Genomic DNA, 26,026 nt, shown 5'->3' on the forward strand with positions numbered 1-26,026 from the left:
GCACTGGAGTCTGAGCTTCTGCATGTGTACCAAGTTCAAAGGTGATGTCCATGCTTTGCATCTGGACTGTGCTTTGTGTGACAAAAAGCTACACAGCCCTGTTCCTTTGCCAGGAAGGCAAAATACTTTAGCAGGGAAGACAGCAGGTCTGTCACCTCTAAGTAACTCTGAAAGTCATAATAATACTAAAAAATAATAAAATTAATACTAATAATGTTATTAAGATAATACAAAATAAATAATCATAATAAAAAACATCAATGATAGGGGCCGGCCCAGTGGCTCAGGCGGTTAGGGCTCCATGCTCCTAACTCCGAAGGCTGCCTGTTCGATTCCCATATGGGCCAGTGGGCTCTCAAACACAAGGTTACCGGTTCGACTCCCGCAAGGGATGGTGGGCTGTGCCCCCTGAAACTAGCAACGGCAACTGGACCTGGAGCTGAGCTGCGCCCTCCACAACTAAGATTGAAAGGACAACAACTTGACTTGGAAAAAAGTTCTGGAAGTACACACTGTTCCCCAATAAAGACCTGGGGGGGAAAAAAAAAGAACATCAATGATAGCTAGACACGTGCGTGCTTCTTGCCAAAAATGGTGCTGAAGTTACTTTTTAAAACTATTTAATAAGATGTGCAATGATAGATTGTTCTTACCTCAAGCTGGTCATTGCTCAAAGTGTCTTACTTATATGATTGCATTTGACCTTCACCACCACCGTTTTGCTATAGGTACTGTTATGACCATTTCCATTCTAGGGAAAAGGAAGGGGAAGCAGATGAAGCAGCATGCGGAGTCACACAGCTCCTAAGCATAGAGCTAGGTTTGAATGCAGGGTGTGTGCAGTGACCACACAGCTCCACTGTCTCTCCACAGAGCTGGGGTTTCTGTGAGTCACTTGCCCACAGTCACCCTAATAAATGGCAGAGCTGGGCTTCAGCTGGCCGTCTGCTTGACTCTACAGACTGAGCTCTTGGAAAGGAAATGAATGATGTATATAAACTACAAGTCAGAGTTCTCGGCACCCTAGAGACCCTCATCACGCAGACCCTGTGTTTACCTGTCCCTTTAGTCTTCTTTTTACCTTTCTCCTAGAGTAGCTGGTGTGAACTTTAGACAAGCAGTTTGTGGTATGTCTTTGCCTATTCCCACTGCTATAACATAGTACCATAAGCTGGGGGGGTGGAGGGCTTCAACGTTTATTTCTCACAGTTCTGGAGGCCAGAAGTCCAAGATCGGGGTGCCAGCATGGTTGGGTTGTTGGTGAGGGCCCATTTCCTGGTTTACAGGCAGCACCTTCTTGCTGTATCCTCATGTGGTGGAGAAATTATCTCTGTCTCTTCTTAGAAGGTCACTGATCCCATTCCTAAGGGCTCCACCCTCGTGACCTAATCCCTTCCCAAAGGCCCGACCTACAAATATCATCACATTGGGAATTAGGGTTTCAATATATGAATTTGGAGGGGGTGGGGGGACATTCAGTCCATAGCAGAAGTATAGACAGTAGGAAGACAGAATGGAACTTAGCAAATGGAATTTAAATGACCCAGCTCCCTACAGGAGCCAAGGTATGTCAATGGCATGGAGGAAGGGAGGGATCTGACAGTAAGCCACACCCCCCCTTCTAGAGTGAAGCAGCCAGTAAGAGCATTTAAAGCCAGACCCCACGTCCTATAGAACTGGCAAGCAAGGACTGTAGATGTCTGGAGCAGTCATAATTCCTCCCCAAAATGCGGCATGCGTCCATTTGTCAGGCAAAATTGAGAAAAAGTGACCAAGCAGGCTGCCATGAGCCCAGGAACAGACTGAAACAGCTCTGAGAGCCCCACAGGGCTTTGGCCCTGTACTTGAGACTGACTGTCCCTAATGAAAGATAATTTCCTGAGGGGCTCTAAAACCATCAGCTTGGGGAGAGCCTGGATATTGTTATGGCTGCTGAGAAGAAGCTGTGGCATGGTGAAACGGCCTAATTGCTTGTCTGTCTCCAAGCAGACTGTAAACTCCATGTTATGTTGTATTCTGAGCATCTAGAACAGTGCCTGACACAGTGAGGGTGCCTAAGTATGTTTGTTGAGTGACTGAATGAAGGTCTTATACTGGAATATGAGAACCAGAGTTTATTCTCTGGCTCTGCAAGTTGATTCAACTCCCAGCTTAGAACTGGATATCTTATTTTAAAAGATAATTACTGTGAGATCAATAATGCTATAATAGGGGCTGTTCATTTATTTTAGCTGTTTCTTATGACGCTAGCCCTTTTCTCATTTCTATTGATGGCTTCATGTCATTTATTCCTTCAATCAATAATATTCATTTGAGTCCTCACTGTACAGAGAAAACAAGGAGAGATAATAACTCCTTGTATTATTCTGGCTTAATTCATAAGGTAAACTACAGGTAACATAAAGTTCTTAGGGTCCTAGAGGGTCATCTGTAAGTACAGTCAATGTGGTATCACAAGAGAGGTGAGGCCAGGCCACCTAGTTCCTAAAGAGTTTCTCTCGTAGAAGAAACTTCTTCCATGGACCCTTGACATTCACAGGGAATGGATCCTGATACATTTGTAAATTCCTAATCCTAGCATTTCCCTGAATATTATCTTTATCTGGAGCCAAGATTTTCCTGTGCTTAGCCTCATGCTCCCTGAGGTCTGCAGGCCTGGGTGCAGTCCTTTTTTGGGCAGGGAGCCATGAACAATTAGGGCACAAGGATACTAGAGGTGAATGAAGAAAATGCAGAAAGCCAGCTACTCAATTGTGACGTTTTTGTAGGGTGGCACCTGCAACAATGACACCCTTCCCCCACAGTGTTCAGTTCTTCCCCTCCTAGATCCTCCCTGAAATGGCTCATCTCCATAACATCCACCCGAATAATAATAGAGGGTCTCACTATTGTGCTGCACTCAGTGAAGGTCAGTGGCAGAGAGAAGAGCATGTAAGGAATTTCAGTTTGAGAGGCTGGTGCGCAGAGCAGCTGGGCAAGGCAGCTGGAGTGAGGGGCTGTCCCTCACAAGGGGTCTCTTCAACTCAGATAGGTTTTCTTTCTGTTTATCTCTACAGCCAATTCCTAGCAACTGTTTGTGGTTTCCTATTTAAAGTGATGAGAGGTAACACCAACATTGGCGGGGGGAAAGCAACTCTGAATCCATATATAGCCACAATCCAGTAAAATAAATATCATGTGGAGTTATTTTTAAGTATCTGCAAAGGACTCCTTACACACACAGAAGCTGAATTGGTATAATGGTTAATCTTGATGAATAATTCAGTGTGGCCAGGTAATCAGACAAATCCATAACTGAAACTTTTTATAAATCTTAGGAGAGTCCCAAGGCCTGAAAATCAATATCTCCAAGTTGCATTCAAGTACAACCTCTAATGTGTCTTAAGAGTTTTCGCTTATGAGTAATAATGATAATAGCTAATATTTATTTAGCACAAATTATGTTTGCACAGGTCTGAACTTGCGTGCAAACTCCCGCACAGGTGCGATGTGGCTAAATGGGGGAAATGGCGAGCCAGAGGAAAGAGCCGATTTATTGAAAGATTACTCAACCATCAGTGTAGGCGTCTGAACAAAGGCTGGGTCTTCCAGCTGCTGACTGTTTCTGAAATCTTGACCTTGCTTTGGTAACACTGCAAACCGGCCAAATACGACAAGAAGTGGAATTTGCAAATGAGCATATGTGACCTTTTGTGCAAATACTATGTGGTAGATGTTAGAAAATAGAATAGTTTCTACCAGTAAAAACAATGGGTTTTCTTACAAAACTAAATATGCTCTTCCCATATGATTCAGCGATTGCTCCTTAGTATTTCCCCAAATGAGTTGAAAACTTACTTTCACACAAAACCTGTACATGAATATTTATAAAAGTTTTATTCACAATTGTCCAAACTTGGAAGCAACCAAACGTCCTTCAGCAGGTGAATGGATAAATGCACCGTGGTCCATCCAGACAATGGAATATTATTCAGAGATAAAAAGAAATGAGCTATCCAACCACAAGACATGGAGGAAACCTAAATGCATATTACTAAGTGAAAGAAGCCCATCTGAAGACAACATACTGTAGGATTCCAGCTAGATGTCATTCTAAAAAAAAGCATAACTATGAGGGCAGTGAAAAGATCAGTGGTTTCAGGGGTTTGGAAGGAGGGAGAGATGCATAGGCAGAGGAACTTTGGGCAGTGAAACTATTCTGTATGGTACCATAAGGCAGACACATGCCACTGTGCATTTATCCAAACCCATAGAACGGACGACTCCCAGAGTGAACCCTAATGTAAACTGTGGACTTTGGAGGATAAAGATGTGTCAATGAAGGTCCATGACTTGTAACAAATTTACTAGGTTGGTGTGGATTCTGGTGGAGGCGGCAGGGGAGGGGTACGTGGAAATTCTCTGTCCTTTCCACTTAATTCTGCTGTGAACTACTCTAAAAAATAAACTCTTAATTTTTTTTAAAAAAGTAATGGCTAAGCCTATGGGGGTGGAGATGAGAGCAGCAGTAGAACTGAGCATCATAGAAAGAGAATGTGAGAGTATGCCCTTGGCTTTGTGCTTGCCTTAGAGGTAGGGAGAGTGTATGGGTGCACATCCAAATTACCTGAGCACCTCCTACGTGCCTGCCACCGTCACATCCCACAGTATTTCCACAAGACTCTTGCACTGTAACTTTGGCTCAGAGAAAATCCATGATTTCTCTGCTGAAGGTCACATAGTTAGAAAGTGGCAAAGTATAAGTTTGAATGACATTCTTCTGACTCTAAGTCCAGTACTTCCTTCTAACTAACTGCTGGAAAGGTAAATGCAGTGACTACGGAAAGGTTTCCTTTACTAAACACATTATGCCACAGAATCAACTTTGCACATATGCATACAGAGCGGATATGTCGAGGATTGAGTTCGTGGATGGAGGGAAAACATAAATCCCATAAACACCATCATCATTTATTCACTTCATCATTAAAAGAAAAATGAGAGGTTGTGGGAGAGGCACTAGGGAAGGAATAACAAATGGAGAATCACTATCACTATCCAGAGTAATACTTTTTCCCAAGGACGAAAGGCTATTCGTAATGGATAAGCAGAGTCAGACTTTCCTGGGAGTCACCCTTGGGAGTCACCCTCTCTGGGAGGATGAAGAGGAAAGCCTCTGCCCTCTGGAGCTAGGCCAGGGAAGATTGCCTCACAGCCTGGTAGCAATTCAGGGAGTGGCTCAGACCTGGGAAACCGGGGTTAGTTATCACAGCTACCACTTTGAAGCAGGCCTCGTGGCTCAGGGTTTACTGATGGGAGGACTGAAGTGGCAAGAAGGTGCAGACGTGTGGAGTGATGGAGGGCAAGCAGTGGGAGAAGTCAGAGTAGAAAGCTTCATGCTATCCAGGAGTACGGCATGCTCCCAATGCCTCTGTTTTAGGACAGTCAATCTAAAACTCCAGTCCAGCGCATGAACTCTCTTCACAGTGCCCCTCACTGCAGTGACTCAAACCTTTTAAACTTTTTATCTCAGGTGCTGCAAGATGTCCTTTGTAACTCCAAGCACTACAGAGGGTTCTCCACCCACAGGACTGATTGTCTTCCTTGGCCAATAGCAAGTCTCAGGTCCCCAAAGATATTGTGTAACCCACAGTCCTGAGGCCTATCTTACATCAGAAGCGCTAGTAGGAGGCAGACAGACCTTCTCCCAGACAGCCGCCTACAGCTGGCATTTCCACAGACACCAGAACTTCTCTCCACGGTTCTGACTATGCTGTTAAGAGAAAGGAGAAGTCTCTCTCCTCAGCACTGGATGAGGAATAGCACAAACCCTGTTTCGTGGCTAAATTTCTAGATCTCTCTAGACCCAGGCAAGCCTCCCTCAAGTGTCCTTTCTTCTCTACACTGCATCCCAGAGATTCGGCTCGTCTTCTGTACCTCTTCACTGCAGCACCCATGGTATTCTTCTATCTCCAAACCTGGCTGGAGAGGAAGACATCTCCCCACCTCCCTACTTCCTTGCTGCTCCAAGAAGAAAACAAAGGCTTCACTCCTCATTGCTGCAAGAAAGCAGGAGGCAATACACACACACACACACACACACACACACACACACACACACACACACAGAATTTCAGTACCTTACAAAGCTCTTGTCTTAATGTTATTAGTCTAACCTCCATTTCTGTTCCCAGATGGTAATTATAGGCCCTCTTCGCTTTACCCAGACTTGTCGAAAGGTCATGCAGAACGTCTATTCCCAGGTAGTCTATAAAAAGTCAATCAAGGTAAAATGATAATTACTGTTAATTGAGCCCTTAGTATATGGTAGGCGCTGTTAAAGATGGTTTAATGAATTAGCTAATATGGTCTTCACAGTAAGCAAACTACGAAATGGGCATAATATATCCACATTTTACAGATGAGGAATGTGAGGCTTTGAGAGGGTGTGTTCACTTGTTCAAGTTCCCATAACTTGTAGTGAGTGACAGAGTTAGGATTTGAACCTGCCTGATGCCAAACCTAATCCTTGTAACCACAAGCAGCTCAGATGTACAAATGAAACCAGGGACTTAGGCTACCGCCGGATATCCAGAATTCAGCAGTGTTTCTGGAGCTCTATCAGAAACATAATAGCGTTTTGCAAACTTCACTTTGGCCCAGGGCTCCAATGATTGTTAACAGTATTAAGTGATGGCCCACACGAGGTAACAAGGAACAAGTGCGGAGAGACAGGAGGAAGCCAGATCCAGATGCCACCAAAGGACCCTCAGCCACGAAAGTTTTAGCAAGATGAGAAGTTGCAGGCCTCTGGGATCCAGGTTGTCTGGGGGCTGGGCCTTTGCCTTGGGGTCCAGAGCTGTGTACTCTGTGCTCATGGAGAAGCGCCCTTGACCCAGGCCTGGACAGTCGCTTGTTGAGCCTTCTCTTCCGAAGGACGCCAACCACGACCATGCCTGCCAGCTGGATGGAGATTCGAGGCAGACCTCCCTCCAGGCGCTCAGCTCCCGGCTGCCCGGCGCCATGGGCTCCACGTGGTCCACAACAGCCCGGTCCTGCCCGCGTTTCCACAGCTCGTAGCGCTTGGGTTGCAGGATGCGCACGAAGGCGTCCATGGAGAAGCTGACCCTGGCCTCCCCGCAGCTGCACTGAGAGGCCACTTTGCCATAGTCGATCCATCGCGGGGTGGCGAAATTGATGGCCTCCGCACAGTTGAAGCCGTGGTTGAAGCCCGCGTGGTAGCCGTAGGGAAACGTCACCATGAACTCTCCAGCCTCCTGAGTGATCCGACTGAAGGGGATCCCATTCTCCCTGAGGACCGTGGGCGACATGAGAGCCACCTTGTGCCGCAGGAAGGCCTCACAGCTCCGCGAACTGCCCGGGAAAAGCTCCTTGGCCAGGCGTTCCAGGCGCTGGCCGTGTTCCGGGGGCACCGCGTACCACGTTTTGGGCTCCCCGAAGTGCAGGTAGTTGATGCTGTAAAGGTCCATGTCCTCCGTGTGCCAGGCGAAGGTGGCCTTCCACATGCCAAAGTACAGGTAGGGTGTGTTGACGCCTTCGATGACAACACCACACTCCTGCTCCAGTAGGTCCTGAATGGTTCCCAGATTTCAGAGCTTTCATCACATGAAGAGTCATTGATTTTTAATACCATAATTTGCTTGTATGCATAAGGGTTTCTTCAAATATTTTCTCAGCAAATCTTCAACATCCTAGATGCGTGGGTCTGAGACTTTTAGCCTTTTCCCAAAACTGTCGGTATTGCCCCGCTTCCAGGGCCTTTTCTTTTCCTGCATTTAGTAAACACACCTCCCTACGCCACCTGCTGGACAGGAGTGGTTATTACAATGATGTCAGACATCCTAGCTTCGCATTTCTTAGTCAGCCAGGCAACACTTCTGCGTGTCTTTGGATTCCATGTAATCAATATATTTTGGAAATACTTCATTTTTTCCCACAACTGGATAAAATGTCATTATTTTAAATCTTAGATTCTAGATGCCATGTTTTTCGGGTGCTATGGTTTAAATTAATAAACATCAAACTCCCAAATCCCAAGGTATTTTCTGAACATAGCTGAAGTTGCATGAGTATCCACTTGACACCATTACCATATAAAACGTAACTATTAACGTCTACAACAATAAAACCTTTCATATGCATCACACACCACCAACAATTCTAACTTGAACTCTTTAAGCAACTACAATTATAAAAATATTCCCCAGCTTTCCAATTCATCCAGAAACTGAATCCTAGATTCGGCAATTTCTTGCACAAAAGAAAACATTTTTGACTGATAGTTTAGTCAAAAAAATGTTACTAAGATAGAAATGATTGAGAAAATGATTTTATTCAATCAGCTCCATTGTCAGATCAATCACAGATTCCAAAATGTTCTTTTCCACTGTTAGTAAGCCTCAGTTCATCATTTCACTAAAGGAAACTATTTTGAGTGAAAGTATTTCTTTGAAATCTGAACATAGAAAGATACAAAAACCCATACATGCCTCCATAAACTGAAAATTTGATCAAATAAAATAAAATAACAATCACCAAAACAAACAGTAAAGGTTTAAACATTTTTAAGTCCATTTCAAATGTTTATATCGTTCTTGCCTTAATCTCTTTGAACATTTTTAAAAATAAAAAACAAGTATAGAGGGATAAGCAGGCAATTGCCCAATAATATGAAATCCCGATTTCACATGAACATTTTCCAAGATCCAAAAATATGGACTCAATCTCAAAATGAAGCAGCATGGATTGATGGTCTGGCTCTAGGTGTTGCAGCAAAAATTGAATACATTTAGCATCATCCATATCTAATCCTTCAACATGCTCCAAAATCATTCATATCCAGCTTTGCTCAACTCCCTCAGTTTCCTATAAAACGAAAACATTTTGCCTGATAAAAATCTGTATTTAAAACTTTCAACATGACAACATAACAAAACTAGCTAAATATATATATACATATACATATATATTATATATGTACATATACTCATTTCTAATAAAATTAATATATTTATATTCATTTTAATCTAGGAGAAATGGAAACTTCATTTATCGCAGTTTCCAATGCAAAAATAAAACATGTTCCCACAACTGAAAAAAATAAATGTTAGTGGGAATGCAGACTGGTGTAGTCGCTACAGAAGGCAGTGTGGAGGTTCCGCAAAAAAATTACAAATAGAATTACCGTATGACCCAGCAATCCCTCTCCTGGGTATCTACCCCAAAAGTCTGAAAACATTTATACATAAAGACAAGTGTGCTACAATGTTCATTGCAGCTTTATTTACAGTGGCCAAGACATGGAAACAACCAAAATGCCCTTTGATAGATGAATGGATAAAGAAGTTGTGGTATATATACACAATGGAATACTATTTGGCAGTAAGAAAAGATGAAATAGGACCATTTGTGACAACATGGATGGATCTTGAGAGTGTAATGCTGAGCGAAATAAGTCAGACAGAAAAAGCAGAGAACCATATGATTTCACTGATATGTGGTGTATAAACCAAAAACAGCAAAAGAACAAGACAAACAAATGAGAAACAAAAACTCATAGACACAGACAATAGTTTAGTGGTTACCAGAGGGTAAGGGGGGAGGGGGATGGTAAATAAGAGTAAAGGGGATCAAATATATGGTGATGGAAGGAGAACTGACTCTGGGTGGTGAACACACAATGGGATTTATAGATGTTGTAATACAGAATTGTACACCTGAAATCTATGTAACTTTACTAACAATTGTCACCCCAATAAACTTTAATTAAAAAATAAATAAATAAATGTTTTAAATTTTTAACAAAGAAAGTTCTCCCTTTCTATCAATTTCATATTTAACAAGGAAAAAAGGACAGAATAATTCATCGCCTACTTACTTTCCACTAATCTGAAATCCTGGTTTCACATGAGACAATCCCAGCCTCATACAGTGCTTTTTTCTGAAAGGGAATGAGCTGATAGGCCAATAATACTTTAATTAAATCCACCATATCCTAATCCAATCCCATGGCTTTTCATTGTAATTCAAGATAGGATTAAACTTAAAAGCCACAAGAAAAAGTTGAAAGGTGAGGATCCAGAGAAATTTTCAGTCAGGAGAAAGATGAGAAACTCTAGTTAGATAATTTCACTTAGTCATTGTTCAAATAAATATGAATTGAATGACTATCATGCTTAAGGTATCAATATAGGTTCAACGGAGAATACAAAAAAAAAAAAAAAAAATCAAGACTTAGACTTTCCTGAAAAGGTGTTCATTTCCATGAGGAAGATAAGACAAGTACAGAATTAGCATTAATTGATAAGTTGGATTTGAATACTGACCCCAACATTTACTAAGTGGTGACCTTAAGCATTATTCAACTTTTCTATGTAGTAGTTCCCTTTATCCCCTTGGGATCCAAGACCCCCGTGGATGCCTGAAACCAGGAATAGTACTGAACCCTATATATATATCACGTTTTTTCTTTTCTATAGATACACACTATGATGAAGTTTAACTTACAAATTAGGCACAAGAAGAGATTAACAACAATAACTAATAATACAACAGAAAAATATAACAATCAGTAATATAAGGGTTACTTGAACACAAGGGCTGCAATACCCTGGCAATCAATTTGATAACCTAGATGGCTTCTAAGTGACTAAAGGGGAACGGATACAGCATGGAGATGCTGGACAAAAGGATAAGTCACATCCCAGATGGGAAAGAGAGCGGTGGTGAAAGATTTCATCACGCTGCTCTGAACAGCGTGGAATTGAAAACTTATGAATTATTTGTTTCTGGAATTTTTTATTTAATTTTTTTTTTTTTTTTTTTTTTTTTTTTTACTGTGTTTGACTGAAACTACAGAAAATGAAACCCAGGATAAGGGGTCACTACTGTAATTCTGTTTCTTCAGCCACGTGATGAGATAATGATAGTCTCTAGCTCACAGGGTGATTTTGTGTATTAAGCGAACTGCTCATCTTGATGCTTGGTATGGTCCCATCATGGGGAGTAGGGGTCAAGGTCATGTGCCTAAAAATGAGAGAAGTAATAAAAATGGAAGCTCTGGGAAAGGTAGAAAATTTGACATATTGACTGCTTGTGGGTGACCATTGACATAAATGGGAAACACGTGAAAGCTCTCGAGAAAGTTTTCTTACAATGCTCAGCAGGCTCACGTCTCAGTTCCTTCACCTCCCCTTTCTTAAATGGTCTTTTACCCCACCCCAACTGAGTCACCCTTGTAATCTCACCTTTTCTGAAATCTTGATTTTAAGAATCCTTAACTAAGGCTGACTATCCTTTCAGTGTACATACAATAGTACCCAATAGTTTTTTACCTAATTGACAAGCTCTGAACGCTTGCCCCTGTTTGGTTCTTTCCCTTTATTTTCATTCATTTTAGATGTACTGAAAGTTCTGATTGAGTTCTGCTTTATCTCCTCCCCACCTCCATCCCCAATCCCCTTCCCCCTCACTTTTTTGATTTAGGATTAATGTCTGCCTCCTCACTGCAGAAATGCTCTTGATTGTGTCCCAAATATGCAAGAAGTAAAATCTGGGCAGCACAGAGCCCTGCAAGGTTGAAGAGTAAGAGAAAAAGATACAACTAACCACTTTTCCTAGTTTTCAATCATATCAACTAAAAAAACAAACAAACTAAAGAGTATCATTTCCTTTCTATCACTTACAGCTCTAATAGTTGTGTATTGATTAATACTTCTAATTCTATTTAAATTACTGGCGGAAATAGCTCAAATATTTCCGTCTTAAGTAAAATGCTGGCTTTGGGGCTAACATAGCTAAGTAGATAAATAAAGCAAATGTTTTCATTTTTAAGGAAGTATTATTCATTGATTTCTGAGGGTTGGGTTTAAAACAAGGCTGATTGTTGAATTTTGTCAAATGTCTATCAGCATCTGTGAAATGATCATATAACTTTTCTTCTTGGATCTATTATTAGGATAAGTTATATTGCTGATTTCCTTATTTTAAACCATCACTGCCTTTCTGCAATAGACCCCATTTAGTCATTATGTTATTCTTTTCATGTAGTTCTATTGTCTTAGCTAATTTTAATTTAAAATTTTTACATAGCTGCTCATAAATAACTTGTCTATTATTTTTTCTCATGCAATTTGTCAGGTTTCTCTATCAACATTGAGCTTAGCTTAAAACTTTGAGTTTTTCTTTTCTTTCAATGCCTAAATAGATTTGCAAATATCTGCTTTTCAAGGTTTTACACATTTTCTTGGAATAATCTGGTACTGGTGATTTTTGAAGACACAGATCTTTTAACATCTTTCTATATTTCTTACATAGAAATTTATGTCTCAGATTTTCTAACTCTTCTGAAATCAGTTTTAGTTCATTATTTTTTCCTAGAAAAGTATCTGCATTATCTGAGCTTTTTGTTGATTTATTAGTTATATCATTTTGTAGTTTTTCTAACTCATTAATTTCTGGGTATATCTTTATTAATTCCTTCCTGGTATATATTTTTTTTTCACTTTGTTTTTTCCTAATTTTATGAAACAGGGGCTTAATCTAGTTAATTTCATTCTTTCAATTTTTTTTGATAAAAACATACTTAAGACTGTAAATTTTCCTCAGTGCTATTTTAACTGAATCTCATATATTCCTATATGTATTTCATTCATTTTTAAATCTAAAAACTTTTCAATAATGCTTATTACTTGCCCCAGGTATCTATCTTAGTGCTTTACAAAATTAACTCGTAGGACTGTCACATCAATCATATGAAGAAGGTGCTATTACTATTCCATTTTACAGTTGAGGAAACTGAGTCACTATGAAGTTAAGTAATTTGCTAAGGTCACACAAACTGTAAAGAGTGAATCTGGGATTCAAAACCAGGCAGTCTGTCTCCGGAGTTCATAGAGTTAACAAATATTCTGTTTCCTGGGAATTTGGCTATTGTACCTTCTGTTCTCTAATCTACAAATCATTCCATTAAGAATTTCTAACTTTCCAGAAAGAAAGCCCTCTGTGTTTTCTGATTTTTAAAAAATTAATGTCTACTTTTATTGCATGAAAATTAAGAAGTTTGATTTTATTTTTTATTTTGGATTTATTGATATTCTTTTCACCCAAATATATTGTCTATTTTGTTATTGATCTGTTGGCACTTGAAAAAAGTGAGTACGCTATTACCAGGTACAAAAATTCTATCTTATTGTTAATGTTAAGTTTTCTGTATCCTTAAGCTTGTCTATTTTTTTCTGTCTTGTACTAAGTGAGGAGAAAGGGGCTTCTGAACACCCAGTTCCAATGTACCAGCACCAACAATGCTCGGGACACCAGCAGGTTGTCCTACCATTCAACTCAATCCTGACACTCTACCTGGAGGCAGCATCAGACTGTCCAGGGTAAGGGCTCAGCCCTACAAGACTGCCAGCAGCCCTTCAGATGCCAGTCACAAGCCCAGGTACTCTGACAGGTGGGCTTTAAATCAGGGGTTCCCATGAGCCCCTCCTTGGGTTTAATTCATTAGCTAGAGCATCTCACAGAATGCAGAAAAGATGCTACTAATAGATTACCAGTTTATTATAAAAGGACATAACTCAGGGACAGCCAAATGGAAGAGATGCATGGAGCAAGGTATGGAGAAAGGGGATGGAGCATCCATGCTCTGCAGGAATGCCACTCTCCCAGCACCTCCTCGGGTTCACCCACCTGGAAAATCCTCAAACCCTGTTCTTTTGGGTTTTTAGGGAGGTTCTTATGAAGAACTTATATGACTGATTAAATCACTGGCCACTGGTGATTGATTTAGCCTCCAGCCTTCCCCTCCCAGGGGCTGGGGGTGGGGGGAGGCCTGGGGGGGGGCGAGACTTAATGTTCCAACCCTCTAATCATTCCGTTGCTTTCTCTGGTGACAAACCCCCATCCTTAGGTGACTAAGGTGCATTCCAAAAGTTGCCCTACTAACATAACAAAAGGCAACTTTATAACTTTTATCTCTTAGGAAATTCCAAGGATTTTAGAAGCCTTGTGCCAGAATCTAGGATGAAGACCAAATATTATGATAAGTTACAATATCACACATAATATCGTATTTTAATGTGCTTCTTTTAACTTGTTTTATTTTCTGTGATTTATACTTTATCAAAGTTGCATGGATATTCATGAGTGCCATATTTTCATGGTGAAATTTAGCCTTTAGCTTTATAAAGAGCCTTTCTATGTACATTTGAAACTCAGTTCTAGTTTGTCTGATATTTAGGTACAGAACTCCTGCTTTCTGTTTCTATTTTGCTTGATAGAATTTTGCCTGTTCTTTTACCTTTAACTTTTTAAAATCACTTTGTTTTAGATTGTTAAAAGATAAGCTGAGGCATATTTAAAACGTTAAGAGTTTATTTGAGCCAAAATCAATTCAAATTGGGCAACATCCAATCTAGCAGATAGAAAGGAGCTCAGAAGAGCTATACAAAATGAAAGTCAAAAGGGAACGGGAAGAAGAACGTTATACTATGAGGCAAGACATGTGGGTTGGTTAATGTAAGGCTACTTTTCTTTAGGAGATGGCAGGGCTCTGTCAGGCGGATTATCAGTTAGTGCTGATCAGATGATTCCTGACTGATGGGTTTAAGATTCCATTTCTGGAAAAATGGAAACTGTAATTAAGTCTTGGTTTGGTGATGTGAAGCTTAGCATAAGTGACTCCATTTTGGTCCTTGTTGTCTTGTTTTTAACAAGATCTATCTTTTATATAATTCTGGTTTTTAAAAAAAAATTTTTTTTTTTTTTTTTTTTGGATTTTACCTTTGTTTTGCAGATACACCTAGGATAACAAGTTTAATATACATCAACAAAATTACAAACATTCCTGAGGGCTGACAGACTCACTGGGCAAAAGGTCTAGTTTCAGCAGGAGCAGTGGCCTGTGTGTTGGCCTGGAAGGTCGCATGTGTCAGAGTAGCAGAACTATGAGAGGTTCCTGGGGCTCAGTTGTGGCCATAGCAATTAATGCCAGTGGAAGCCAGGGGCCCAAAGGCCCAGATGCAACTTGGAGATGAAGGAGCCCAGCCAGGTTCTCAGCATCATCCAATGTTGCCCTAGATTATTGGGGGCTGGAGGCTGTGAAACAAACAAACAAACAAACAATCTTAAATTTCCATGGCTAAAAGTCTTTTTGTAAGTAAGGTTTAACTGAGCCAAATGTTACACAAAAGGAAGACCAGTCTTGGGGCATGGAGTCTAAATCAGCAGTGGCATGGCTAGGTAGGAAAGACATGTCCATTGTCCCAGAGTTTTACCGCATTTTTATACATCAAGTAGGGGAAAAAGGGAAGAAAGAGGTAGGCTGAGAGAAATTTACATTAGCCATAGGCAAACGGGTGGAAGGTAAAGCAAGGCCAGCTGTGAGATAGACGCAGAGTCCGCATAAAGAAATGTCTGCTCATGTAGGTTGGCAGTGGGCAGCAGAAGGGAAAGCCCACATGTAAACAATGCATGGAGGCTCCAGGACTTCGATGGTGACTAGCTAAAATAATCTGCGGAAATAGCCATCTGGAAATTAATCCAAAGTTCCAATAGACATCCACAGGAATGTGAGAAGTCTTTTGTTAGCTGGCCCACAGCTATAAACAGACTAACAGTTTTGTCTCTCGCACTCTCTGGCTGCTATAATTTAACTTAGAACACTTCAGAATTTCCTCCTTACCAGGGCATACCACTGCAAGGAGGCATTATTCTGAGGGTGCCATCAAAACAGGCAGCGTCCACGGCATCTAGGGCAGAACAGAGGACAAAAGCCCATCAATATTCAGGAGTCGGCTGAGAATCCCTGAAAGGCACTGTGGCAATCGATGACAGCTCTCCGGATGGGGAAGTCCACTGCAGTGGCAACTGGGAGCCCTGGTTGTCATAGTAGTAGAAACATCTAGCAGCTTAGGAAATGTGTCGTTTCTAGAAGTTAAAGCATCATGACTGGGGACAAGTCCAGCCCACATTGTTGCTTGGCTGGGAGTTTCTGTGGTTCCCAGGACTGAAGATCAGATACAGTCATAATGGGCAAAATCTTCAAAAGTCATGGGCTCAAAGACTGAAGACTGTCCTTTGGTAGTGAACACGTTCCAGGACTCAAGAGATGCAGCTGCCTCTAGATTTAGCCCCAGGAGATCACAGTCAGGGGTCCAAGAGATTCTGGGAACCGTGCCTGGGGCCAGGACCACACGAGCATAAGAGTGGTCCATCCTTACAACCTCAGGGAGGTTCACAGGGGCTTTGCAATCTCCAGCATCGTCCCTGGAAAACCATCTCTGAGTCCCAATGACATTGGGAGGAATTAGTGGGACACTGTCAGGGAGATTGGCTGTAATACTGTCCAGAGACAGCAGGCAATGGCCAGGGTGCATGAGTTCAACGGGATCTAATGGGGGCCCCAAGGGTTGAAGATCAGGGGCACAGCAGCACCCGGAAGGCTTAACAGGATGCGGGGACTCAGGGCTCAGCGGCGCAAGGTTGTCTGTGGAGAGTCCACCAGCAGGCAGAGGCTGGGCCCTGAGGTTCGGAGCTATGCCCTCTGTGCCCACTGAGAGGCACCTCTTAGCCCGGGCCTGGACAATGGACTCTTGAGCCTCCTGTTCCCGAAGACGACGACCATGACCACATCTACCATTTGGCTGGAGATCTGCGGCAGACTGACCCGGGGCTGGCGGCAGAGATGATGGCCCGGGCTCCGGGGAGCTGCGGGCGGCAGCAGCCCCAGAATGGGCCGCAGAGGCAGAACCCCGCGACTGCGAGGGGCGCAGGGATGCCTGGCGCACAGGGGCACGGCGACGGCGGGGCCCACTGCTGGTAGCCACCCGCCGAGGGGTGCGTGCCGCCCGACGGGGCTGAAGGTGCCTCAGGCCCAGCGTGGCTCTCCCGGGCGCCCGGCTCTCCCTCCAGGCGCTCAGCTCCCGGCTGCCCGGCGCCGTGGGCTCCACGTGGTCCACAACAGCCCGGTCCTGCCCGCGTTTCCACAGCTCGTAGCGCTCGGGTTGCAGGATGCGCACGAAGGCGTCCATGGAGAAGCTGACCCTGGCCTCCCCGCAGCTGCACTGAGAGGCCACTTTGCCATAGTCGATCCATCGCGGGGTGGCGAAATTGATGGCCTCCGCACAGTTGAAGCCGTGGTTGAAGCCCGCGTGGTAGCCGTAGGGAAACGTCACCATGAACTCTCCGGCCTCCTGAGTGATCCGACTGAAGGGGATCCCATTCTCCCTGAGGACCGTGGGCGACATGAGAGCCACCTTGTGCCGCAGGAAGGCCTCACAGCTCCGCGAACTGCCCGGGAAAAGCTCCTTGGCCAGGCGTTCCAGGCGCTGGCCGTGTTCCGGGGGCACCGCGTACCACGTTTTGGGCTCCCCGAAGTGCAGGTAGTTGATGCTGTAAAGGTCCATGTCCTCCGTGTGCCAGGCGAAGGTGGCCTTCCACATGCCAAAGTACAGGTAGGGTGTGTTGACGCCTTCGATGACAACGCCACACTCCTGCTCCAGTAGGTCCTGAATGGTTCCGAGGTGTCCAAGGTTCCATTGTTTAGTGTTTGCATCAAATAGGGAGCCACTGATGTCCGCGCCATATATCGGTGAATCATACAGGCGGGTTTTCCAATATTTGCGCTCCAAATCCTCAAAGTCCAAGTGTGGTGGGGTGCGGTATTTCCCACTGTTTGCCAAGTGGCGATACTCCCCCACTGTCATGGCTTTCTTCTTTTTGTGGTATTGAATGAACACACCTGCCCGCCCAGAGGCCACCTGCTGGAGGGGAGTGGCTATTAAGATGTCGTTGATATCGTCATAGGTCTGTCTGGCTTTCCATTCCTTGGGTGGAATTATCTTGGCCAGGCCAGCTCGATGTGCACCTTGGGATTCTATGTAAGCAATATATTTGTTGAAATCTTTAAATTCCTCCATGGTTGGATGGAAGGTCATGATTATATCACTTGAACCCTGGGTACCACAGTGCTTATTAGACTTCATGGCTGCAATATAGTAAGTGGGCTCCCAGGCTCTTAGGTATGTTTTAGAGATCTGAGAATGATGGGAGTAATGTCTTCACTATTCCTTATTTATTTTAAAAAGTTTGGTGTATCTGTGATTTCAGTTACTCAGACTTGATTGAGCTTTTAAACAAATGAGGTGATATCTTTTCCAGGCTTGCTGACTGACCAGTGGGACTCCACTTTGGTCAGCATTTTGTGCCCAAAGGAAATGGGAGTATATCCCAGGGGAGCAGGCACTCTGAACCAAGTCAAGGCTCAAGCTGCAGTTCTGTGAGGTTCCTCAGGTGGGGTGTTGGTGTCACTGAGGGCTCTCCTGCGTCACAGGCTTGAGTGCATGGCTGGCTCCTCATTCCACTGTAACGGAAAGTCTCTTCAAGGAAGATTAAAAGCTAAATCGAAAGAAAAGAATACAGAATATTTGAAAATAAGCAAATGGCAAAAAAATTTTGATTTAGCACCAAGTTAAAGAAAATTAGCATGGCAATATTAATTTCACAATAAGAACTTAAGGGAGAAAAAAAACAAACCTCACTGTTGGTAGCAATGTAGATTGGTGCAGCCACTATGGAAAATGATATGGAGGTTCCTCAAAAAATTAATAGAACTACCATATAATCCAGCGAGTGAAACTTATAGAAACAGAATAGAAAAGTGGTTGCCAGGGATTTCCTTTAAGGATTCAGCCTCTAAATGAAACATGTTCTGCTCAAGGTCAGGCTATATATGTCCCTTAACAATTCTAATGCAATCAACACTGTCCCAATTCCAATACCCCCATTATCCAATCAAAGTCTCTAATTTAATCCCACACAGTTTCCAAGTTCCTTCCAATTCACTGATTCCTTTCCCAGTTCTAGAAATGCTCTTATTTCCATTGGATACCAACACCCTAAATGCAGTACTTGTTCCTGAAAATCTTTGCGACTTTTACCAAAAAAATATTAAGAAAACAATTAACCCACAAGTTTGAAAAACAGTTTAAAAATAAAAACTTGTTTTAACTCAAGGAAAGGATATCCCAATGTATATAACAATCTCATGTATATAAGTGTAGTCACTTCTTTAAACCTGTAATAGGAAAATAATTTGTTTGCTTGCAAGCACAAATAGCAAAAATAAAGTGACCTACCTTCTACCAGCAAAATCCTTATTCCAGGTGAAGTTACTGCAGGACCCAGAGAGAGAGTGTCGTCTTGATAACTAGCCTCCCACATCCTGATGGGCCTGGCTTTATACCTGGGTAAAAGTCTAATCTAATCAGTAACCACATACTATAATCACTGTGACTAATGTCTTCGTTAGTGATCTCACTTTGTCCATGCTCTTTTGTGTGTGTGTGTGTGTGTGTGTGTGTGTGTGTGTTTAAAGACACATTTATTCAGCATCATGATCAAACTATTACATTTAGCTATCAACAGCATGGGTGCAAAAAAAATAATTAAAACTGTTTGTTGGAAATCTTTTCACTTTGCACAAAACAGAAACTAAATAACCTGTTATACAATTAGTCACAAATACAGTCCTCAAGTTCTTTCCCTATATACATGAATATTGTCTAAAACATGTCTTCTTTGTAGCAGGTAGGCGCTGCCACCACGGTGCTTGGCTGAGTTCACAAAACTGAACCTTCCCTATCACTTCATGGCTCTCCTCTCCTGCTAAATTTGCTTCCTGGGAATAATTAAAACCTTCTGCCACTGTCATAGCTACTGCTGCTTCTGGAACAACCATAGCCACCTTGGTTTCACGGTTTGGCAAAGTACTAGCCTCTACCACCATAAAGACCAGAGCTTCTGTCTCCAATGTTTTCTCCTTTCATGAGTCCAAACTTTGAAAATTGATTGTTGTAACTGCCAAAATCTTTGTAGCTTCCGCCACCTCCAAAATTGCATCCATCATTACCAAATCCATTATAGCCATCCCCTGCCACCAGGTCCTCCACCACCACAACTGCCACTGTGGGGACAGAGTCCCAGGAGAGCAGTTCCAGGTTCTCGGCCTCTCGTGGAAAGGTGCTGGCTCGGTTATTAGATGGCCATCAGCTGTGACTGGTTGGCCATCAGCTGTAACCAGTGAGCCAATTTGCCACTGATATAACTGCCATGACTGGGTTGGTCGGTTGGTTGGCAGGCAGAGAAGTGGATGGCGGATTGCGCATCGTGTGGCTCCTGCTCCCTGTGTCTCCAACCCAGCTGCCAGAGTGACTATAGTGGTATGACTCCCCTATCTATGGCTCTGTGGGTGTTCCTTTTTGGCCTCACCATATCCTGCATTCTTATGTGGGGAGCGGGACCAGATAACCCGCATGACACCCTGCATGACAGCCACCAAAGTCACCTCGACCACTGACTTTTCCTCCATGACCAAAGCTGTCATTCCCACCAAAACCACCTCCTCGACCACCACTGAAGTTTCCAGAATCAATTCGACCTCTTTGGCTGGAGGAAGCACTAGCCATCTCCTCCTTAGACAGGGCTTTCCTTACAGTGTGGCCATTCACAGTATGGTATTTGTGCATGACAATCTAGTCTACAGGGTCATGGTCATCACAGGTTACAAAAGCAAAGCCTCTCTTCTTGCCACCATCTTGGTCAACCATGATTTCAATCACTTCAATGTTCCCACACTGTTCAAAACAATTTATTAGGTGATGTTCTTCAGCGTCTTCTTTTATACCACCCACACAAATCTTTCTCACAGTGAAGTGGGCACCAGGTATTTGAGAATCTTCTCTTGAGACAGCCCTCTGGTTCCACAACTCCTCCCTCCACCTTCTGTGACGTTGCATTCATGGCTGCATCCACCTCCTCCACAGTAGCATAGGTGACAAACCCAAAGCCTCTGGAGCACTTGGCGTTTGGGTCTCTCGTCACCACACAGTCTGTGAGCATTCCCCATTGCTCAAAATGTCTCCTCAGACTCTCATCGGTTGTTTCAAAGCTCAAACCTCCGATGAACAACTTCCGCTGCTGTTCTGGCTCCTTGGGAAGACTCCAACTTGGACAGGACGCCCATGGAGAGGAGACTTTAGCCATACTTACTCAGCGGCATCCACCAAAAGAGAAGATGCCCTTTTGTTTCTTTGAAGCAATCTTAAAACAAAGCAAGCAAAAAGGTTGAAAATAAAGGAGTGGGAAAGTAAAACCATGCAAATATTAAACAACAACAAAAACCCGATCAAGCAGTAATTAATATCAAATGTATTTATAGGGTAAAGGAAGGACTTCTTATAGTTATCAAAAAGAAAAACTCACTAAGAAAATATTACAGTGATGAACTTTATGCATCTAACCGTGTAGACTGAGACAGAATACAAAGACTGAGAATTGTAAGATAAAATTGACATATTTGTTATCATGGTGGGAGTTTTTCTTTAAACATTCTCTCAGAAACTGGTAGATGAGCAGGGAAGAAAATTAATAATGCTCTGAACGTATGAACAACTTTAACAACGTTGACCTATAACAATCACATAGCAAATGGAAAATGCTTTTCGATACATATAAAACATTTACAAAAATGTACCAATGTAAGACCACAAAAATATCAATAAAAATTCCATAGAATCAATATATTGAGCACAATCTTGACCACATGAAATAAAATTGAAAGTCAACAATAAAAATACTGAACCCAAACACATTATTTGAAAATATCCACATGTCTACAATATTGATATAACATTTAAAAATCTATTGATTTTTATGTTCAACTTAAGTCATTTGCAAAAAAAATAAGACAGAATTATGCAAAAGAAAAGATAAAATATAATGATAGAATGATGAACAAAAGGGAAAACATAGACAAAAATATAAACGATTAATAAAACCAGAAATATGATACTTTCAAAGAAAATTAAAATAAAAAACTGGTGATACTGATGAAGGAAAAAAAAGTTTCAAGCACTGGGGCAGGAAATACACATGAGCCTGGAGCATCTTGTCGTGCCTAAAATTAAGGATGTGCTAAAAACAAACACATTGATGAGGGCACAGGAATCAAAGGAAACAATTTCAGCAACAAAGTAAAGTAGTATTAAATGAGAGCCCAAAGTATAAAATAAGTATCTATGGGTCATAATGATATAAACAAATGGTTGAGTAAATCAAAAATTGGGACGAGAAGACAACTAAATCTCTCCTGCAGAAGATTCTAAATAAATTATATAGTACTCCACCCTAAGGGAGGGAAGTGTAACACCCTGCCCACTGAGTGTGGCCTGAGAATATTGACTGTCTTCAGGAGTACAGAGTGGTAAGTAGGGTGGGGGTAGTAATTTTATAGTGGAGACAAACACTAGTTCAGCAAGGTCAACATCGAGAGTCCTAAAGTATATTGATAGTATATGTCCTTGATATGATGTGATAAAAATTACACTTTACCTCTGTAATCTTCTTCCAGAAAACGCATAAATCCAGGTTGATCATAAGAAAAACATCAGACAAATTCCAAGAGGGGCATTGTAAATATACCTGTACAATACTCCCCAAATTGCCAAGTTTCTATACATTTTGTTGAAAACAAGCAACAGTCCTGAGAATCTGTTACAGCTGAGAGAATCATAAGGAGACATAAAAACTAAATGTAATTTGGTATTTTGGATGGGATCTTGGAATAGAAAAAGGACATTGGGTAAAAACTGAGGAAATCTGAATAAATTATGGCCTTTAATGAACAATAACATGTTGGGATTGGTTCATTAATTGTAACAAACGTACCATAGTAATGTAAGTTGTTAATTATAGGGGAAAATGTGAGTGGGTGGGTTAGGGATGGTTATATGGGAAATCGCCAAACTATCTGCTCAATTTCTTGTAAATCTAAAACTGTTTTGAAAAAATAGTCTCACTAAATGTAACACAATAAAAAATAAATAAACAAGAGAAGGCATCAATAATATTAGAATGAAAAAAAATAGAAATATAATCTAGGTTTTTAAAACAGTCTATAAAACAATACAACACAATATAAACTGAATGATTCTATAAACCACTACATGATAATTTTTTAAAGTAGAAAGCAGGTTTTTTTAATATTTTAAAATTATAAACTATAATGTGCTTACAGAGAGTCATAAAGCATATATGTACAGCTTAACTATACATATATTAATAACTATTAATAACTGCAGAGTGAACAACAGTGGAACCACCCCACCCAGGTCAAGAAATACAATATTGCTAGGCACCCAGGAGCCTCTGGGAGTACAGCCCTATCTGCCTCTTAGAATAACTCTATCCTAACTACAGGCGTATTCATTTTCGTAAAGAATACAAAATTAAAACTATACCCATTTTTGAAAATGTTATTAAGATCTTAAAAAATAGACTCATATTTCATGTACTTTAATGTATTCTTTTGTGTGTATTTTTCCTTCATTAAAGTGCATATAGCTGGACTTTGTTCGGCTTGGGGGCGTAAAATATTCAATCCCATGAACATTTCTTTTGTTGCTGGGCCTTTGGGTTGTTTCCACTTTTGGCTTCTTACACCGTTGCTCTGAACATTCTCCCACTTGTATATTGGAGCACTCCTCATTCATGCCTAAAAGTGGATCTCTTGGTCATAGGTTATGTGAATTCAAACTTTATTTGGCCAGACAGTTTTTCAACAGTTTTTACCAAATTACACGTTCACTAGCTTCATATGAGGGTGCTTGTTGCTCTTAACTTTTGCAAACCTTTGTTGATAATCAGCCTTTTTAGTTTTGGCCAATCAGGTGAAGGCATAGGGGTGTCTCATTATAATTTGCATTTGCTTGATTACTAATGAGGGTGAGCAATTTTTTGTGTGTTTATCGGCCAGTTGGATATGCTCCTTCATGAAGTGCCTAATCAAACATTTTGTCCTTTTTTCTGTTGCACTGTCAGTCTTTCTGTCTTTATAGTAGTTCTTTATATATTCTGGATATGAGTAATACAAACTTTCACTCCTTGATTTGTCTTTTCACTCTCTTTTTCATATCTTTTAGTGAACAGAAGTCCCTCTTTATTATTAAAAGTAACTAACACATATGGTGACTATCAAATGCTAGACTCTGTTCAATGTATTCTGCATAGAATAACTCTTTAAATCCTTATAATGACTCTATTAGCCATAAGGGAAATCCCATTAGCCTTATTTCTCAGATGAGGAAACTGAGTCAAGGAGACATTAAGCAATTTACTCAAGGTGACACATCTAGTCAGTGGTGGAGTCAGGCAAATAAGAATCTCCAAGATGATTCTTAAAAGGAGAACAAAGAGGGGTGGCTTCTCCCTTATCAAACTGCGATATTTAAGCTCCAGTGGATAAATACATCTATGTACAGAAGGGCCAGGCACAATATATTTGTATGTGGGACTCTGTATATAATGGAGGTGGCATATCAAACTGGTGGGGAGGAAAGGACTATTCAATATGTGATACTTACTTAAATTTAGATCGATTACAGACTGAAGATACAAAACATAACTTTTTAAAAAGACTATGAGAGAAAATATTGAAGAATGTCTTTATGAACTCAGGGTGAAAAAAATGTCTTAAAGAACCAAAGCACCAAGATGGAACTGTCTGATATATTTACCTGATTCCAATGCAGTGACAAATGTGATGGTGATTTTTATGTATGGACTTGACTGGGCTAAGAGACGCTCAGACAGCTGGTAGAGCATTATTTCTGGGTATGTCTGTCTGGGTGTCTTGGGAAGAGATTAGCATTTGCATCACTAGACTGACTAAAGATGCTTTCACCGATACAGGTGGGATCATCCAAACCATTCAGAGCCTGAATAGAACAAAAGAGCAGAAGAAGGACAAATTCACTTTAGGCTGGAGCTGACACCTTCTTCTTTGCCTACCCTGGGACAGCTTACATACTCCTAGGTACTCGTGGTTCCTGGGCTTCAGCCCAAGACTTGGACTTATACCATTGGCACCCAGGTTCTCAGGTGTTCAGACTCAGACGGAATCATACCACCATATTCCTGGTTCTCCAGCTTGCAGGCAGCCGATCTGCCTGATCCTGGGAATTCTTGGCCTCCATAACCACTTGAACTAATTCCTGTAATAAAGCTCCTCATATATATCTGTATCTACCCTATTGATTATTTCTCTGGAGAACCCTAATACAATAACATTTAAAAAAATTAAAAGAAATTACAGGCCAGGGCAAATTTTTTTTATCATACATAAAATAGACATTGAATCAATATCCTGAAAATCACAAAACTACCACAGATTAAAAAATAATAATAAAATAAAAACCTCAAAAAAGTGGACAAAGCCTTAGGGTAGGCAATTCACAAAAGAAGAAATCCAAATGGCCGATAAATATGAAAAGATGTGCAGGATCACTAGCAATCAGGGAAATGCAACAAGGTAGTATTTTCCACCCATTTAGATGAAGAAGAATGAAAAGGTCTGACAATATAAAAATGGCCCAAGATCTGGAGAAACCAGAACTCTCCCACACTGCCAATGGAGGTAGGAATTGGAGGCCAATCGGGTTGTTCCTAGAAAAGTCAAAAATGAACATAAATACAACCCAATAATTCTATTTCTATGTACAAAACTATTTAGTAAAGCATTGTTTAAATTAACAAAGATTTGGAAATAATCTTATTGTCCATCAGCAGGGGAATTAATAAAAAATTACACAGATCTAGTTGACTTTGTTGGACTGACTAGGATCTATATATAACAATGTCTTTAGATCTTGTAAGTATAATATTGACTTTTTAAAAAGATGGTGGTGGTGGGGATAAGTTGATAAAAGCACACGACATAAGACTTTTGGCTATGAAGACTTTCATCTCTAAACTTGAAGAATTTATACTAAACTCCTGTTGTTATTTCTCAGAAGTGAAGAGAGATCATGGCAGAGAGATAAAGGCGGCTCTGTCCTTGCCTTTACATAATTTTCATGATCGATGTCCTTCGCTTTTCCAAGACCAAGTATAGCAAAAACTTATTGGATGTGGAGAAACAGCTGGATACGGGCATCTTTTACTGAGAAGACTGGTCCAAATTGAGTGTTCA

The 26,026-nt window shown here is 41.4% G+C and overlaps 1 protein-coding gene and 2 pseudogenes across 1 annotated transcript; all 3 read right to left on the reverse strand.

Annotated features, from left to right (window-relative positions):
* Positions 1-6,665: 6,665 nt before the first annotated feature.
* On the reverse strand, positions 6,666-7,737 carry LOC109450309 (lysine-specific demethylase 4D; annotated as a pseudogene).
* An 8,276-nt stretch (positions 7,738-16,013) lies between these two features.
* On the reverse strand, positions 16,014-17,984 carry LOC141572333 (lysine-specific demethylase 4D-like). The gene has a single exon (XM_074337072.1). The coding sequence runs from the start codon at positions 17,982-17,984 to the stop codon at positions 16,014-16,016; it is 1,971 nt and encodes a 656-aa protein (XP_074193173.1).
* Positions 17,985-19,688: 1,704 nt separating this feature from the next.
* On the reverse strand, positions 19,689-21,042 carry LOC109450310 (heterogeneous nuclear ribonucleoprotein A1; annotated as a pseudogene).
* Between the last annotated feature and the right edge of the window lie 4,984 nt (positions 21,043-26,026).

This window comes from Rhinolophus sinicus, linkage group LG06 (genome assembly GCF_036562045.2).
Source record: "Rhinolophus sinicus isolate RSC01 linkage group LG06, ASM3656204v1, whole genome shotgun sequence".
Taxonomy (NCBI): domain Eukaryota; kingdom Metazoa; phylum Chordata; class Mammalia; order Chiroptera; family Rhinolophidae; genus Rhinolophus; species Rhinolophus sinicus.

Bases quoted from the DNA above. Each gene is read 5' to 3' on its own strand.
- LOC141572333 (XM_074337072.1), bottom strand. From the start codon at position 17,984: ATGAAGTCTAATAAGCACTGTGGTACCCAGGGTTCAAGTGATATAATC.